The 17405-nt window shown below is 35.9% G+C and overlaps 2 protein-coding genes across 2 annotated transcripts in view; one reads left to right on the plus strand and one right to left on the minus strand.

Annotated features, from left to right (window-relative positions):
• SYN2 (synapsin II) overlaps positions 1–17405 on the plus strand; it is a 143873-nt gene that overhangs the window by 78063 nt on the left and 48405 nt on the right. The gene's annotated exons all lie outside the window — the stretch shown is intronic.
• Positions 1592–13776, minus strand: TIMP4 (TIMP metallopeptidase inhibitor 4). The gene is made up of 5 exons (XM_007425574.3): positions 13468–13776; positions 8208–8296; positions 4192–4306; positions 3575–3699; positions 1592–1878 (listed from the first exon to the last, which is right to left on the minus strand). The coding sequence occupies exons 1-5, from the start codon at positions 13595–13597 to the stop codon at positions 1681–1683; spliced, it is 657 nt and encodes a 218-aa protein (XP_007425636.1). The 5' UTR covers positions 13598–13776; the 3' UTR covers positions 1592–1680.

The following is a 17405-nucleotide window of genomic DNA, read 5'->3' on the forward strand; positions in this document are numbered from 1 at the left end:
TCTGTCTGTCAATCAAATTCGTCACCACCCATCTCGTTAAAAAGTGGCTGGACGGTTTTAATTGCTGTCTTACACAGAGCGCACTTTTGTGCCTCTTGTCTTCATCTATGGACTACTGTATGCATACTTTCAATATGTAATTAGCTAGCATTAACTATATGGTATAATAGCTTGGAGGAAATTTATCATAAATAAAGAGGCTTAAAAATGCCAGTCCTTACTTTAAAAAAAAATTAAATACTTGCAGTTAATTTTGAAATGATCTAGATATGCCGGAGTTGATTCTTACAAAAATATTTTAAATATAAACATCAATTTCCCACTTTACAAGCTAGTTTTAAAACACCCTTCTTCATTGTAAGAAATTAAGTATTTATGAAGGTTTTGAAGATTAATAAAGGAAATAATGAAAGAAACTCAACTTACTACTGCCAGTTCTTGTCTGATGCTTATGAATTAAAGGTTTTAATTGATTTATAATGGAATAATAATTCTGCTTTCAAGATCATTCCTATGTATTCAACAAGTCTTCAGGCTTTTTCAACTTTTCACAAGGAACCCGATGAGGTTTCAGTATGAACAGGAAAATAATTCCTATCTAAACTATCCCTAATATATATGAATCTGCATGGAAGTTTTGCATTATGAATGTAATTAATTAATCACAAAACCATTTCTTGTGCTAATGGTTCAAAATTTCCAAAATATGCTATCCGGGAATCAATCAGGTTCTCAACTTGAATTTTTGTAGTTCTCTTGAAAAAAAAAAGAAAGAAACTAACCTGTTCTGCACTGATTATCACTTCTCCGTTTTTGGCATTTTGTTTTCCTCCTGTCACATTCCTTTGTTTATTCATTCAAACAGCAAGATTTGGTAACCAAGTCCATCTCAAACTACAAAACTATTTTTCTTTTTTCTTTTTTTCCACAAAAAGTATGTATTTCTATGATTTGTATATTGTAGTCATATCTCCCTGCTAGTACTGCAACATCATAATTATTATACAACAGAATGACCAGTCTTAATTTTTGTTTTACAATATATCCCAATTCATTGGATTATAACACCTGTTTTTGATTATGATAGATGTTATAGTTATGAACAAATCTTTCAATGCCATGTTGAGACAAGTCGAGGCATAAAAAGTAGCATAAAGAGAAATGAAAGCAAACATTTCAGATGACATATACTAAAAGAAAAATTACCATGTATGATCTTGGAAGAGCAAAAAATTATCTTTCACATTTTTTTACAGCTGCCTATCATATCTTATTTTTTTAAATTCTTTTGTCTTAGAATACTTTTTAAAAGAAAATGACTATAAAAGAGAATCTTTTTTAATTCAGAAGTACTGTTTTGGATTAAAACAGTATTATTTTAATCATTTCACATTTTTCAGTTTATTAACCAAAGTAGAAATTACAATTTTAATAAACTTCACTTTTTAAAAATAAACATTATTTCTCAGAAAACTTGTAGAAATAACTGTAGAAAGCAGCTACTGCCAGGAACATTATTTTTATGTTTGTCTGGATGCCAGTTCTGCATATTCTGTGCTTTATTTGCACTGCACAGTTCGCTTTTGTTTCTAAGCAAGAGACAATTGTTGGAAGTTCAAAGGAGCATTAAGCAGGCAACGTGGGATAGACTTAACCTCTCACTTTTCCCCCCAAAATTATTTATGGTTCAGTGATATCAGCAAACTCTTTCTCTACAGGAGGACCACCACGATACCAATGGCAAGTTCCATCACTGCGCTTAATACAGGCGTAATGCTTTGCTTGATATCCATAGACCTTCTTCTCTGTCAGCCAATCTGTCCATAGGCATTCATTGGGTGTAGTGATGGAACAGGGCACTGAATAGCAGGCAGAAATCTAAGTGCAGAAAATTACATGAGTTCCCCATTTTTCTTCTTTTAAATCATATTTGACACTGTGTAGACCAGTGTTTCTCAACCTCAGCAACTTTCAGATGTGTGGACTTCAACTCCCAGAATTCCCCAGCCAGCCAGGCTGGCTGGGGAATTCTGGGAGTTGAAGTCCACACATCTGAAAGTTGCTGAGGTTGAGAAACACTGGTGTAGACACTTATTAATCATTTATCAATGTAAAGGTACTGACAATTTGTAAATTGTTTGGACAATCCACATATGCTTTGAGATGAGGCAAGGATAGAACTTTGGAGAATTATAAATACACATATTTCATAAGTGCATGATGAATTATTTCAACACAGAAATATATATCAGTACAATATATTATTTCAAGGTCTTTTTCTATAGGGACTATAGCTCTATACCAAAATGACCTTTGTGCATCTAAAAGACTGTTATGCATCATCTTGATATCTACAGTGTGCACCTTAAGTACAGAAAACCATCTTGGAGGCATGCACCATCCATCTTTTGGTGCTAGTCCTTCTTATTTAATATTAAGGGAAGTGATAATGTATAAATATAGTTGTCTAGTAAAAGTTTTTTTTAAAAAAAACAGCAACTGAAACTACTTGGTAGTATATAGGCTGCAGCAGAACAAGGGTAAGATTAATTCCTGTATGAGTAGCATAAATAAATTGTGTGGCTTCCATCATAAAACAACTAGATTTTATTTGAATTGAATTATACTTTCTGTAATCAGTTAAATATGTACAGGTAATTTTACAGGTTAAAGGTTTATTCATCCATTCCACTATAAAATACATAAGGTCAAAAAGTATATAGGCAGACAAGATGGCATAAGGTGACCTCCTTTGTGTCCTTCATCTATGCCCATCTCATTTGTTTTCTGCATTGATTAGGGAAGTTTCAAGGGAAATTGAATTCAAGTATACCTCTCTGTACAATTGGGGACCTACTTCATTAACTCTCAGTGCAGGTATATCTGAATCTTTAAATAAGGTTGGTGGTCATGGAAGACATTATGGGCAGGATCGTAAAATAGGCATTAATGACCACATGATCCAGTATATCGATTTGAGAAGCTAAATGGTGACATTAATAGTAACAATAAGTTCTCAACATGAGGATCATAAGGTATTAATAAGCTTTATACAGCTATAAATAGTGGTATGCAAAATGTCTAGAGGTTGAAAAGTTCTGACTTCATCAGCATTTTTGGATGTGGTATCTTCGGAAATACTCAAAATAGGCTGTTTCAACCTTAATTTTAAGGAAGAGTAGCCTGTTGCATCACTTTTGCTACACCTGAAGCATTTATAAATATAGATTATAAATAATTTACACAGATATTTATACAGACCACTGCAATTAGTGAAGTTTGCAGGCATATCATGTAAATAGATCGATTTTTTAATAGTAATTAACTACTAAAGGGATATATGACACAGGTGAGAAAATTGTACAGAAGGTCAGTGGGATATGTATAGAAAACAGTATTAGGTATTATGACATGGCTAGATTGCTATAGCATTTGGATGTATCATTTAGACATGGTAGGTTAAAGCTTATGCATTCTAACAACCTGCCTTGTTCTACTTATCTTCCTTGTGTTGATACACAACCAATATAGTAATAGTACTCTAAATTCATTTCAATCTAATTGATATACTTACTTTACAGTCACAGCCCATTTCATATCTCTGATTTAGATTTATCTTTTGAGATAAGGTAAGGTCATTCCATGGTTTAATAAAATTGCATAAATGAATACGAACTCTTCCATCATCTGAAATTTGACCTGAAGTAGAGAAAATGTTGAAACAAGGGACTCAAACATTCTCAGTGCCAGAGACGTAATCCACAGACACTAAATCAATCAAACTCTCCAGTAGAATATATAATCTGTTATAGGCCTGGGAAAGAAGATAATGGTTTAAATCTGTACACCACCAACATCTACAAACTTTATCCAATTTTCTTTTTTCTTTTTTTTCCCCTGTGGTTCTTAAATTATTGGGGGAGGGGGGAGAGAAAGTTTTATTTATTGTTTTATTTTAATTTATCCAAGGAGGTGGGTCCATACATCTTGTAAAGTAATGGGCAGCACTGATTTGCATTTGCTATTATAGTTTCCATCTATATACTATATACTGTATATGCACACACACACACACACACACTAATAATTTTCTAGAAAAGTTTTCACTTTTAACAGAAATGTCACTGATAGCTATATAGCAAAAATGTTGATCTTGTATGGACTTTAGTATTTGACTTCAATATACTATACCTGTAAGGAGATACTCTTTCTTCTTGTTAGCTTCTAATTTTATCCCACAAACAGATGAATCAAAAGGTGTAAAAACATACTGAACATCTTTCAGCTTTTCAAAACCTTTAAACATCTATTAGAAAAAAGAAAGATTCTGTATAAGCCTGTATAAAACAGTTTAACATAATGCTGTGTTACTGTAATATTAAAGTTTGCACTGCTTGGCTTCCCACTTTTTGTATTGTGCCTGCTAAATTTCTGTTCAACAGAGTTTAGGGTGGTCAGAAATGTGAAGCTTCTCCAAAAATATGGAAGACAGTCTGCTGCCTTATAATAGAGAGATAGTATAGTTACTCTCTCTCTATTATATGTATACATACTTTTAAGATGCATTGAGACACCTGAAACTTGCTCTGTCTTCATGTCAGGAGCCTTCATTGCTGATTCCATCCCTCCTTTGATGACCTCTAATCTCTATGGAGATCTCTATGGAGATGTTCATAAACTCTATTTCTTGTTTTCCCAAACTGATTCCTTTATTGTGGGAAATCTTTTCCCTCTTCTGTCATACAAATGTAACACAACAAATATTGTGGACACCCATGAATGAATTAAATTAGCACTCTGATTAATAAGTACCTGTTCCTTAGGTTTCAAAAATATTTTCCAAAACCCAGTTTTTTTGTCCTATTGTCTTAAATAGATATAGTTATATAACATCTAATGTAAAAAGAGAGAAACAACAACTAAATTACACAATGGTTTCTTGACTGAGATTTGTGATGTGTCTATATTACAAAGATCAGAATTGTGCAAGCCATGGGTATTCCCTGTGACACTTTATGGAAGTGAAAGTTGGACTTTGAAGAAGCAAAATAGGAAGAGTATTGGCGCTTTTGAACTCCTGAGAATACAATGGACAGCCAAGAAAACAAAAAAAATGGATCATTGAACAAATCAACCCAGAGTTCTCAATCAAGGCACAAATGATGTAGCTCAAGTTATCCTACTTTGGACACATGATGGGAAGACCTAGTTCTCTGGAGAAGGCTCTAATGCTGAGAAAGGTGGCAGGAAAGAGAAGAGAATGACCAGCAGGAAGGTTGATAGACTCAGTTACAGGGGTGAAGGGAGTGTCATTGGAAGAGCTGAAGGACCAGGTTAGGGACAGATCATCATGGAGAAAACCTATCTATGTGGTCGCTAAGAGGTGACAGTGACTTGGTGGCACATAATCAATAACTCGCTATGAGACAGAACTCCTCAAAGGGGGAAGTTGTTATTTTAAGGGAAGCCTTGTAGTCAGTAGCTTGATTTAAGTTAATTTTATTATTCAAAATAGTAATTTTTGACCAGGCGTGGTAAACCTTAATAGTGAATATTTTCTCACTGGTATCTTGCCATAGATATTTATTTCTTTTAAAATACTGATATATGGTTTTCATATTAATTTCCAAAGTTAAAACCAGAGTGGATAGGGCAGGCATGTTCCAGGTCCCTTAAACATTGCCATCTTGTGAGTCCTCTGAAGCGTACCTTTTCCATTGCAGCCCCTGCCCCATGGAACACCCTCCTCCTAGAGATCCGACAGGCCCACGCCCTTTTATCCTTCCAGAGAGCACTCAGGACTTGGCTCTTCCCCCAAGTTATGGGATAAGTTAAGGTCAGGCTGAGATGAGAACAGGCATCAGGGAAGTACCATTGTGGCACCAGGTTTTTCTGCTTTTCAGTTTTATTGCAGTTGGTTTTATGATTGTAGATATTGTTTTATTGGTTGTAAGCCACTTAGACTTGGGTTTAAGATGGGCAGCTATACAAATGTTATAAATAAACATATAAATAAAGCGATTTGCAAACTGTGGGGAAAAAAAGGAAAAACATCAAACAAAAATATTTTTAAAAACATAGGGACAAAATCCCTTCTGAAGCAGACTAAACTCAGCACTTTGAACTGGGATCAGGAATGAAACGACGGGGCAGGTGTTCCAAAACAGATAGTATTGTGTATACAAATCCATTTCAGGTAAACTGCTGCTTTCTGTAGTAAATTAAATTTCCAAACTATCCTCATTATAGTTATTTAATTTGGAAATGACGAAGCATGAACACCGGTGGCTATATGTCAGCAGCAAACATAGACCTCATACTGCCAAATTTAGAAAGTATGAATTCCAGCCACTCTCACCTAGGAATCCAACTTGAATAGCCTTGTTGAGAAAGCAATTCTTCTTACAGTAAGGAAAACTATACAAGCAGGAATAACCAGTTTGTTTGGTTTTTGTTTGTTTGGCTTTTGCAAATGGGAGTTGCACTTGGGGTAAAAAAAAAAGTAATTACCAAGGGTTGCAGTCAACAGAAAGTGATATAAACAGAGGGGAAAACATGAAATATTGCCCCTGTTTTTTCTGCATTAATCCCACCAGGAGTAGATAGGCATTGTAGTGTAAAAATTTAGTCTATTTGGTGGTATAATAATATCTTATATCCTACTTGAAATAATATTGAGAATTATTTAATTTGTTTTAACATTTCTAGGCTGTTGAGAAAGGTTGTGCTCCCAAGTGTTACCTTATATAACCTCAACTCCATAAAAGGAGCAAAACCACTCAGTATACTGCACCCAAGTTCCCATCCTAAAAGGCAGTGCAAAAAATGTAACAGCCAATAACAGTCAAAGCTACAGTCAAGACAAGGAGGATCAACAGTAGTTAAAATGGGGAAAAACGGTATCCTTTCTCTAGCAGAAGTATACAGGATGCCATACAGCCTGAGGTAACCAACATGTTTTAAGGTTATTGGTCAATGTTTTTTAATTACATCACAGAACATCCTAGTAGGAAATCTGCCAATGCCAATGAGACATAAAATAAACTTGATATTGGTTATGGATAAGAATTATTCCTTCTTTGTCTCTTAACTTTATAGCTGGACATTAGATGTCTTAAAATAGACTGCTTTTGGCTCTCTTGAAGACAGCATCATTCATATATGAAAAATCCAAAACTCTTAAGGAGTCTTCACATTTCTGCAATGTTGTAGTATTTTGCTTGCAACATACAGTAAATTCTCTTGATAGTGGAATGGCAGCTTTTCTGCAAAACTAATATCTGGAATTATTCAAGGTTTATTTCTGGCACAAACATTTGTAATTAAATTTACAGTGGTTGTTTTCTATTTGAATTTCAAATTCAGAATTATTTCTCCTGACTGTGGATGAGATATATTATTTTTCTCCCTTAGCTACTAAATTCTTTTGTAGCCTATATATGTTGACTCAGAAATGAGTCCTTTAAGGGCCTAAGGGACAAGACAGGGTTTCCAATCTAATTGAAGAGCAAATTGAGCCTTCCACTGATTAATTGACATTCTTGTTGGATCTCTCTTGGCTTGTTTTCCTCTTGCCACAGTTAAACGGGTTTTTTGCATATGGATGACATCTGTTTGTAGCAGCTGTCAGCTCCACAGAGCAAATGCATTTTGGTCCAGTAGTTTGCACAGGGCATCTAACTCCCAATTCCTGGTCTGCCAGCATAGTTGCAGAGCTGCAGGTCAGGATGAAGGAACCACAATACAAATCACATCAGAGGACATGCCGCTACAGTGAGCAGATAAGATGCTTTCAGTTTGTTTTTTAAAAAGCTTTTTTGGGAAGAGATTTATTTTTTGAGGCAAAACTAAAGAAAGTGGAAAGATGCACCCATTATTGGTTGGTAAGTGAGACAGCTCTGCTCACTGGTTATGAAGGGCACCTTTTGACTGGCTACTGGTTGTTGTCAAATGTTGTAGACTTGCATTACAAGAATGCCAGTATTGCCTCGATAGCTAAAATCGTGAGAAGAACCTGTTCAATTCCTGCTTTGTTTCAGTTCTGAAATGGAAGATGTGCATGAGGGCTGTCCATTTGGACATGTTCTTACTCCTTTTCAAGCATTGGATATAATGTCAGTAGAATGACACAGAGCATGTTTTAGTCTCTTAAATGTATATCGTTCCCTACCATTTGAGCCTCAAAACAGACAAGGGGTTTTAAATACCTTTATTTGTTTGATTTCATACCGGATCATTTTATGAGTATGAGGTGAATCTTCAATCACTTTTTCACTACAAATTTTTGCACGAATCACTGTAAGGAAATGAAATATGAAATAAAATAAAACATGAACGTTATTGAAAAATTGACTGAAAAATTACCTGTTTTTTAAAAGTAATAGTAATGTGAAAGTAATTATTTATTTTATTAAAATTATTTACATCCCTCCTTCCAGGATACAAATCCTACCAAATTAGCTTACATGTAACTGCTATGATGATAAACAAACAGAAGTAATAGTTTTAAAAAAACTGAAAAGAACTTCTTCCCTTCCCACAGGACAATTGATAGTAATGGCCCTCTAAAAGAGGGAAGGAGAGAAGAGTCCTCCTCAGAGCTTTGTTTGGACTAAGCCTTGAATTGTGTTCTGTTATAGATATTTCCCAAGCAGAAGTCTGATAATTCCTATCAGGCTATAATGAATTAAATAAATTAATTATAAAAGAGCACAAAAGTATTAATAAAGCATCAAAATGTATAAAAGCATCAAGCAAAAACAGATTAAAAACCAAAGCTATTTATTATCTTGTCTTATTCAGTACTGATGGCCTAAATTGCATGAATTCTTTGCTAAATAAATTTGAAGTATTGTCAGATCTTTCTTTTTCTCTCAATCTTTTGCTAAAGCCCTTTGATAAAAGTCTCCTGTTGCTTCATTCTGTGCTTGCCTGTGGTCTATTATCATATCTGTGGTTTACTAGTCAGTTGATTTCCAATGTTCTTTCTGTTGTTTCTGTTGCAATGATGGATGCAATTCTTTATTAACTGAGATGTGTAAATGTTGAAGTATCTTTTGGGAAAAGTAACCACTTTTCTAATATATGATTTCCTGTAAGAGCCTGTCCAAGTTGTTCTTGCCAACCTTTCTTACCTTGCCTAAGCCCACTGATGGCTGGACACAGCTTAGCAGTTATTATACCAACAAAATGTTTATGCTGAAAGCACATAGGTGAGGCATTTGAAATTTGGACTGTTTCCATTTTTTTTTTAAATACTCAATTTTCTGTTTGAAAAAGTTGACCTCAGTATGAAACAGGCTCTTTTGGTGGTTGTTGGAAGAATTTTGAAGTCTTAGTAATTCCCACCTGGGTGAAACAGCTCATTTAACAGAGCATTTTGAATCTGAACATTCCATTTTGAAATATTTTGAATTTGAGATTTTGGCACAACCATAGGAGATATGCTTCATTGTAAGCTGGAGAACCAAACATATCAATTTACTCCTAGCTATTTGGCAGTCATGTGCTACATACAGAGAGTTACTTTGGCATTCAGAGAGAGCTATATAGTTTTAGATTCAGTAAGGAGGCAAATTATCTAGTCATACAAAAGTGTTTTGTTTTTGTTTTACTGCTGCAAAAGGAAGAACTGGCTTCTCTAATATGGCCCGATATGTTGACCTCCAGGGGCTGCTGACAATAGTGCTAATTTATTGCCATTACTGCCACTTTACATCACAATCTAAAGATATGCAAACTACCATGCAAGGGATTACAAAATTAAATCTATTGATAAGTAATGTTAGCAGTTCATTTCTTGATGGAAGAGCAGCCAAGAAAATTTCCACCTGGCCATTATCTTCAAGCCTTTTGCCAGCAGTCTGGTGGCTAACCATAGATTAGAGGGAAGAAAACAAAAAGCAAGCAAACAAAAACATTTCCTCCAAAATTAAACTATTAAACAAATCAGTGACAGGATTACGTGTTGGAACAGTGCTGATTATGTTTAGGGGAGAACTATCATTAATTTTTAGAGAAAGAACCATGGAAGAAAGACCAAAGTCAAACCTGGACATAGATTCTACAACTTTGGAGGAGCAGGCACTAACTTCTGTCTCTTAATAAATGTACAAAAATAGCTAAAGCTATGATAAAAATGTTAACTGCCATGCAACAAACTCAGATCAGATATTGTATGATACAGGGAGAGGAATCATGAATTGATTAGGAATTATTAATGGATTAATGGTTTGTGCTTCAATTAAATTCTTTCTGAAAACTCAGCAGCATATACCATTGTGTGCCTAATAATATTGACTTTGGTTTTCTGCACATTATAGTATATTTCCCTGTAGGTATAAATGTAAGGAGATGACCCAGTATTGGCAAACTGGCTTCACTGTTTATACCCCACGTATTGTCAGCTTCTACACCTACAGTTGCCAGCTAACCAGAAACAGTTGCCTAACATGTTTTTCTTCTTTTAACATAAGCTTATTCCAGAAATTAACATTTTTTACAGCAGTAAAACTACACTAAAGCACAGCAGCCAGAGCCACTTAAAAATTGAGTCCGATACTCTAAAAACTAAAAAAATGCAAAACTGACTTCTGGTGTGTCTTGTGCTGGTGTTACAAACATGGTGTTATATAATCACAGAGCATATACTTAACCTAATCCATATATATTACGTGGTTTGGTAAACACAGCTCTTGTCTGTACTGGCTGTCACTAACTTCTGTTATGAGTTTATCTGAAATTCTGCAAGCTCAGTATCAATAGAATATTCTGAGTGACAGGATGCCTTGTCATAGATTCAAGTTATGTGTTTTTGTTCTGAATATAAATATAAAAATACATTTTTATATTTTTATTTTTTAAAGATAAAAATTTTATCTTTAGTTATAATCTAAAGTATAATTGGTTCCAGTGGAGACAGGGTTCAGCTGAAAGATGGTAGAAGACTTAGGATATATTGCATATTCAGAGTGTTATAATTCCCATTTCATGAGATAGAAAATAGACATAGCATGAAAATCATGCTAAACACCTGGCTGAACTTGGTTCACTTCAAAAAGTTAAGCAGGGTCAAACCTTGTTGGTATTGAGATGGGTACCCCTCCCCCCACCACAAAAGAATAGGCTATAGGCTAGAGTGGGAGGTCAGGGGAAAAAAACTGACTGGACGGTCACTTTGTCAAGGAAACTATATAGACATGTCCATAAAGTCACCAAGGATTTGTGCTCTCTATTTTATATAGATTGTCATAGCCTTCTGATTGTGAAATGGGCAGAATTGAAGCACTAGAATAAACATTATTCTGTTTTTTCTTGTTTTACTTCAACCAAGATCTACATAAGAATAACCCTATCATATGACCTTCACAGAATACTGATGTGTAAATTGCTTCAGTAGATAGTATGTAATAGAAATCTGCAGCTTTCTTCTTTTCCAATCCTTTCTCATTCCTTTTTTTAAAGAGTCCATTGGAGTTGGGCAGCCAATAAATGTAAGTAAGTAAGTAAGTAAGTAAATAAATAAATAAATAAATAAAGATTAAGTTATAGGAAATAATCACAATTCCATGACTAAATATTCAAGCACTTAATGGAATTGACATTTGTGAATAATACCCTGAGCTTCTATTTAAGTGACAGTAACTATGTAGTTCACTACAAAACAATCAAGAAGTATATAAGGATGGGAGCTGGCTCAATGTATTAAAGATTCTAAATATTCAGTATTCCTGCCAGTGTGCTATGGATCAATTTTTGGAGTGTTGTTCCCTTAAATATTCTCCCCTAAATATTATTTACCTTTCTACAGACGTGCCTCCCTTTCATTTCTTAGTATCCCAAACCACATTAGCATCAACCACTGAGTTCACTATTAGCACTTGCTATAGATTTGTTGTGTATGATTACAAGTATAAAACATTTGTACTGTGTAATATGATGTTCTATGTATATAGTATAGATAAATACTGATAAGTTTTTGCTTCCCCTAAGTACCTAACAGATTAAAAGCCAAGAGCCCTGAACAAAAAAATTCTGTAGTTTAGATAATGTGTTTTTAGTTTTAATTTTTCATCTAGAGCAGTATATAGTAATTTGTAGTTATTCTACCTAAGAACTAGTCATTTCATCTTAAGCCATCACAACAATGAAGCTATGGATTTTAAGGTAAAGAAATGTTAATATAAACTTGGTAGCTTCAATCAGAAATTAACTTTCTGTAATTATTTCATCTCAGATTGATCACAATTACAAGCTGTGTCAATATATTTCATATTCAAAAAAGTGTTATATATCTGAAGAATGCATAGAATTACACCACATGCATTTTGTAAATTGTTTTTTGAATTATTTACAAGTTTTATTATTAAACTAAGTTATTTTTTTCTCTTTTATTTTTATATTGTTTGTCTAATGTAGGTAATTTCCTAAAAGCATTGTTTAACACTGTCAGATTAGAAAACACTTTCTCGATGAATTTAGAGAGTTTAGAGTTTGTCATGGCTACAAAGATTTTGTCAACACATGAAAGCAATTAATCAGTATGCAGAAGGTATTGCCTGTTCCATAGAAATGCTAATCTTGTGACATTTTAGAAACCCATGTTCTACATTTACTCTTCAACTCTGAATAGAAGCTACATCTTGAAATGATAAATGACAAAATGTCATATATTTTTAGCATTCTTATATTATAAATCTTTAATATATTCATAATGGTCTTTATTAATATGTAGACTGTATACTTGGCAGAAAAAAGGACATCTCTCTCTCTCTCTCTCTCTCTCTCTCTCTCTCTCTCTATATATATATATATATATATATATATATACACACACACACACACATACACACACACACACACATACACATACAGATATATAAACCACCAAACTCCCATATCCAAACAGAGAGAGAGAAAAAAGAGACACAGAGAAAGCCTAGGATATGTTGCAAAAATATTCAACAGTGAAGTTTAAATCAGCTGAAAGGAGCTTGATAAATCCTTGACTTAAAGTGGTTAAGAAGCAGATTATAAATTAAATGTGTACTTTGTTCTAATTACATGGCAATGTAACAAAAAATTGTTATCATCTGCATAGCACACATATTACATAATCCCTATATGTATTAATTTGTATATTAAATGTTACTAATATGCAGAGTTAGCTCAGGGGCTTGTCATTGTACAGAATTCCAAAAATAATTTTAATATAGTAAGTCCAATACATTATTATAGATAAAGCTGAAAAACAGATAATTCAAAAGCAAGTGCTTTTACATGCTTTTGAAATTCAGTCTATCCTTGGAATCCAGTGTGGTGGTGTTTAACCCTTTTCTTTCAGAGTGCTAATTTCCATTCTTAGATACGAATCCTAGAGCACTGCAGAACTGTGAACGTACAGCTAATCTTGTTTCTAAGCTGCTCTCCTAGTTGCCCAGTAAAGAGTGTAGAGGATTCGTGACTCACCTAAAGCAGAATGACAGACTTGCTGCTGTGGATGAGCAGGGGCACAGCTGCAAGCTTCGGTCAGCCCCTGAATGCTGAGGGTTAGAAGGAGCGGCAGTGGAAATAGCCAGGCACTGAACAGAGGAGTCATGCTGCTTGAAACACAACTGGCTGGCCAGCTTAAAGAAAAGGCTCTTTCGCTGTTCAATTCTTATCTAAATTTGCTAATGACGACCTGGTTTCTTCTTTGTGCAAGCAGCCGTTTAATTTCAGCAGACTAAACCTTCTTGGTGGGGGGAGAAGAGCTGTCACAGCCCAGCCTGAAGGTATACTTACGTTAACTGACTTCTGAGGTCCCTGACATGGAAACTGTTTTTCCTTCCTTTAAGCAAACCCCGCCTTCCTTTAAGCCAAAAGCATAACATTGGTGAAAGTATGAGAGATTCCTTATATCAGAAGAAAGGCTACTTTATTCATTATAAGTCATTGTCAGAATTGGTTGGGAAGACCTTTCAGAACATAGATTCTCTTCAATTTTGGAATATTTAGCAAAACTGTGTTTGCGCGTGTGTGGTGTATTACAGTATATAGGAATTTTCCATTTCACACATTATCTGAGTAAGCCATTTCTTAAAACCCAGTGTTTAATTGTAAGGCTCACTTTTAGTTCTAGCTCATATCTTTTGCTGTCTGTATCTTTTTCATAACATCGCTATGCTGGTTATACAGACCATCATTTATGAAGGGGCAAGATTTCTGCCATATTTGTCATGCCTACGTAATTGGTGCATATAACAATACAGTAAGATAATTCAACAGTAATAGTTTAAGTTCCAGTTGTGTGTTTGTGTGTGTGTGTGTGTGTGTGTGTTTATTATGGGCCAAAAGAAAGAAAAAGCAAAATTCACAGAAATTCACATTTCCTAAACGTAACACACACACACACACACACACACACACCATGTCATATTCTACAAATTGTTAACATTTCATTCATTTTATTTAACAATAGATAAAATTGGAAAATTAAACATATAGATTAGTAGCCCTAATATCTAAGTCTTCCAAATTGGACTACAGCCAGTAAAATACTTGTGGAAGTTATCTGAGTAAGCCATTTCTTAAAACCCAGTGTTTAACTGTAAGGCTCACTTTTAGTTCTAGCTCATAATCTAGCTCATAAAGAAAGGTGAGTTATTCAGACACTGCTGGAAAATAGGTATCTTTCTAATCTTGTAATACTGATTTGTGATCAGAAAACCATGCAAAGTCCATTTCCATAGTCCTCCCATTAGATTACCAACTGTTGGTATATAATTCAAAGGGTAAAGGAGTTCTATAGCAGACAGATATTTGCTTCTCCAGTTTATTCAATTGCAATGAATAAACTGGAGTTACTTTGTCATGTTGCTGTAAAAAAAAAAAATTAAATAGTACTATTTGAAGCCCAAATTCATGGTCCTTTTTCAGTAAGCCAGCCCTTTAACTTGGAGCTGTATTCCTGAAATTGAAACTCATGGTCAGTTTCATGCTGTTTTAGGAAATTAATTTTGGCCTTCCTATTGTTCTCAAAGGGGAGCTTCAGTTATAAAGGAAGATATATTTATTCCCACTCCCTACCAACTGTCTATGGTCAAATTTTGAAATATTTTATTATAGGAGGGAAACATACAAGCAGCAGATTCCCCCCCCCCCACAGCAGTTGCAGTTGTTGCAGTTCACACTTTCTGCCTCTTTAACCCAGTGGTGGCTCCAAGGAGGCTCTTTTCAGCTCTCACCTTGCAGGAACAACCTGCCCACCTCACTGGCTCCTCCCACAGAAAGCCTCCAGGCTACCCCAGGGTCCCTTTCATAAAGACAGGCCCCTTGCTCACCCCTTGCCTGGACCCAGGCAGGAGGAAGGTTGCGTGGGATGGTGCTGCAATTAGGGGCTCCTCACATGATGCCTTTGTTCCCTTGAGGCCCCTGTGTGAAACTTGTGAAAGGAGCTCTCCGTGCCAAGAAGAACATGGAGGAGACTCAGAGGGATGCAGGCCAGACAACTCATGTCTGCTATACATTGTTGCTGTCACAACTATTTACTATTTATTAAATTTGTACACTGCCCAACTCCCAGCAACTCTGGGTGGTTCACAAAGTAAAAACACAGAAAAATTCACAATAAAACAATATAACAAGACAAAGGAGCAAAAAGATGGCAAAACCGGGCAACATCAAAAAACATCCAGATGTGCTCAGAAGGGCCTTCAGCTACCCTAGCCAGGTCTTCAAGGCCCTCTGAAATGCCAGTAGGGTGGGAGCCACGCAGATCTTGGGGGGAACATCATTCCAGAGAGCAGGCATTGCAACAGAGAAGGCACGCTTCCAAGTTCCCAATAGATGGCATTGCTTAATCAAAGGAATCCGGAGCACACCAACTCTGTTGGATCAAATCAGGTGGGCAGATACTATGGGAGATAGGTGGTCCCTCAAATAATCAGGCCCTATGTCATAGGAATATGCCACTGCCAACCTGGTTCTGGGGTAATGCTGTAGCCCTGGTGGTATCATCGTGGCTTCACTTCTCTTCTCCCCTTGTGGCAAGAGAAGAAGTTGCTACTGTTGCTTCTGCTTTTTGCAATGGTTGAGCTGCGGGCAAAACCCACAGCTTCCCCAAATAGAAGGAACAGAATGCTAAGGTGGTAGCAGCCACCTTCTCTTTTTCTCCTCCTGGCTAGACTTACTTCAGTCCAATGGCTGGACAGGCCAGCAGAGCTCTTGGCCATCAAGATCAGGCGGCCTGGCTTATCCTCCAGTTGCCTTCCTGACTTGCCTTGGTGACTATGACTGCCAGAAACCCTCCTTGTTATGGGGGTCTTTTTCTCGATTAGCATTTTATTCTGGCACCAAACTAAACCTTTGAGGGTCTAGTAATTATTTAAGTCTCTAATTTAATGGAACATGAAGAAGATATAGGGTAGCATGGACACTTGGTTAACATAGGAGCAAAGAAGAAATGAAATAACTGTAAAAAACATTTTTCAAGCCAGTTCACTTATTTCTACAAATTATCTATACTGTGTCAATGCTAGCCTATCCTAGCCATAAATGTATTCCTAACTATCTCCTTGACAGGGGGAGGTATTCCCAGGCTTGGCCTCTGAGTCTTTCTCAGACCTGTCTTCTGCCTATCTCTCTGAAACACCTGTCTCCCAGCTCCCTCCTCCTTTTGGAATATAACCTGACTATCCAATCATCACATGGACTCAGGAAGAAGAAGCAGGCAGCACCTCTCTCACCAACACCCACAGAAAGCTTTCAAACTAGGTACTGGCAGCAAGTGAGCAAGTGCATACCAGCTGCTGGAGGCAGAGTGACATGAATGGACCTCTCCCCTCAAGTTTGCTTGAGAACCCCTGCTGCATAGAATTATACAGCAGCGTATCTCTCTTATTCCTTTATTGTTTTTCAGTGCTAATGCCAACTAATTAAGTATTATTGCAGGCTGCAGCAAATAGCTTGGAGGATCTGCATTTTGAAACCCCTGATGTAGAAGATAAGCATCCATAATGAAAATTAACATTAGGACTCATTTAGGTCTTGCATTTATTTTGAGAAGACCAAACAAGACCTTCAATCCTAATGTGTTCTGTTCAAACTACAGGCTCTGGCAGAACTAACTGAAACTGGGACCTGATGTTCATCCTATATACTTCCATATCAGATTTTTTCCGTTGGTCTGAACATCTGTAGGATGCCATACCATGTGTTCTTTGCAAGAAACTGTATTTGCTGATCACATCTTGCTAGTCTTCCTTTCTTCTTTTCTTGTGTAGAGTATGGAGATGGGCTTGAAGAAGATATTCAGCAGCTGTTAGGTAAACTCCACCTTAGCTCTGAAAGGGAGGAGGAGGCAAGGAATAAACTCAAGATTGCTCCCCTTAATTCTCGTTGGTATAACAGGGGGAGAGACAGTCTGT

This window comes from Python bivittatus, unplaced genomic scaffold (assembly GCF_059951505.1).
Source record: "Python bivittatus isolate LINGU-HERP-01145 unplaced genomic scaffold, Pbiv_v1 ctg000080_np1212, whole genome shotgun sequence".
In the NCBI taxonomy this organism is placed as follows: domain Eukaryota; kingdom Metazoa; phylum Chordata; class Lepidosauria; order Squamata; family Pythonidae; genus Python; species Python bivittatus.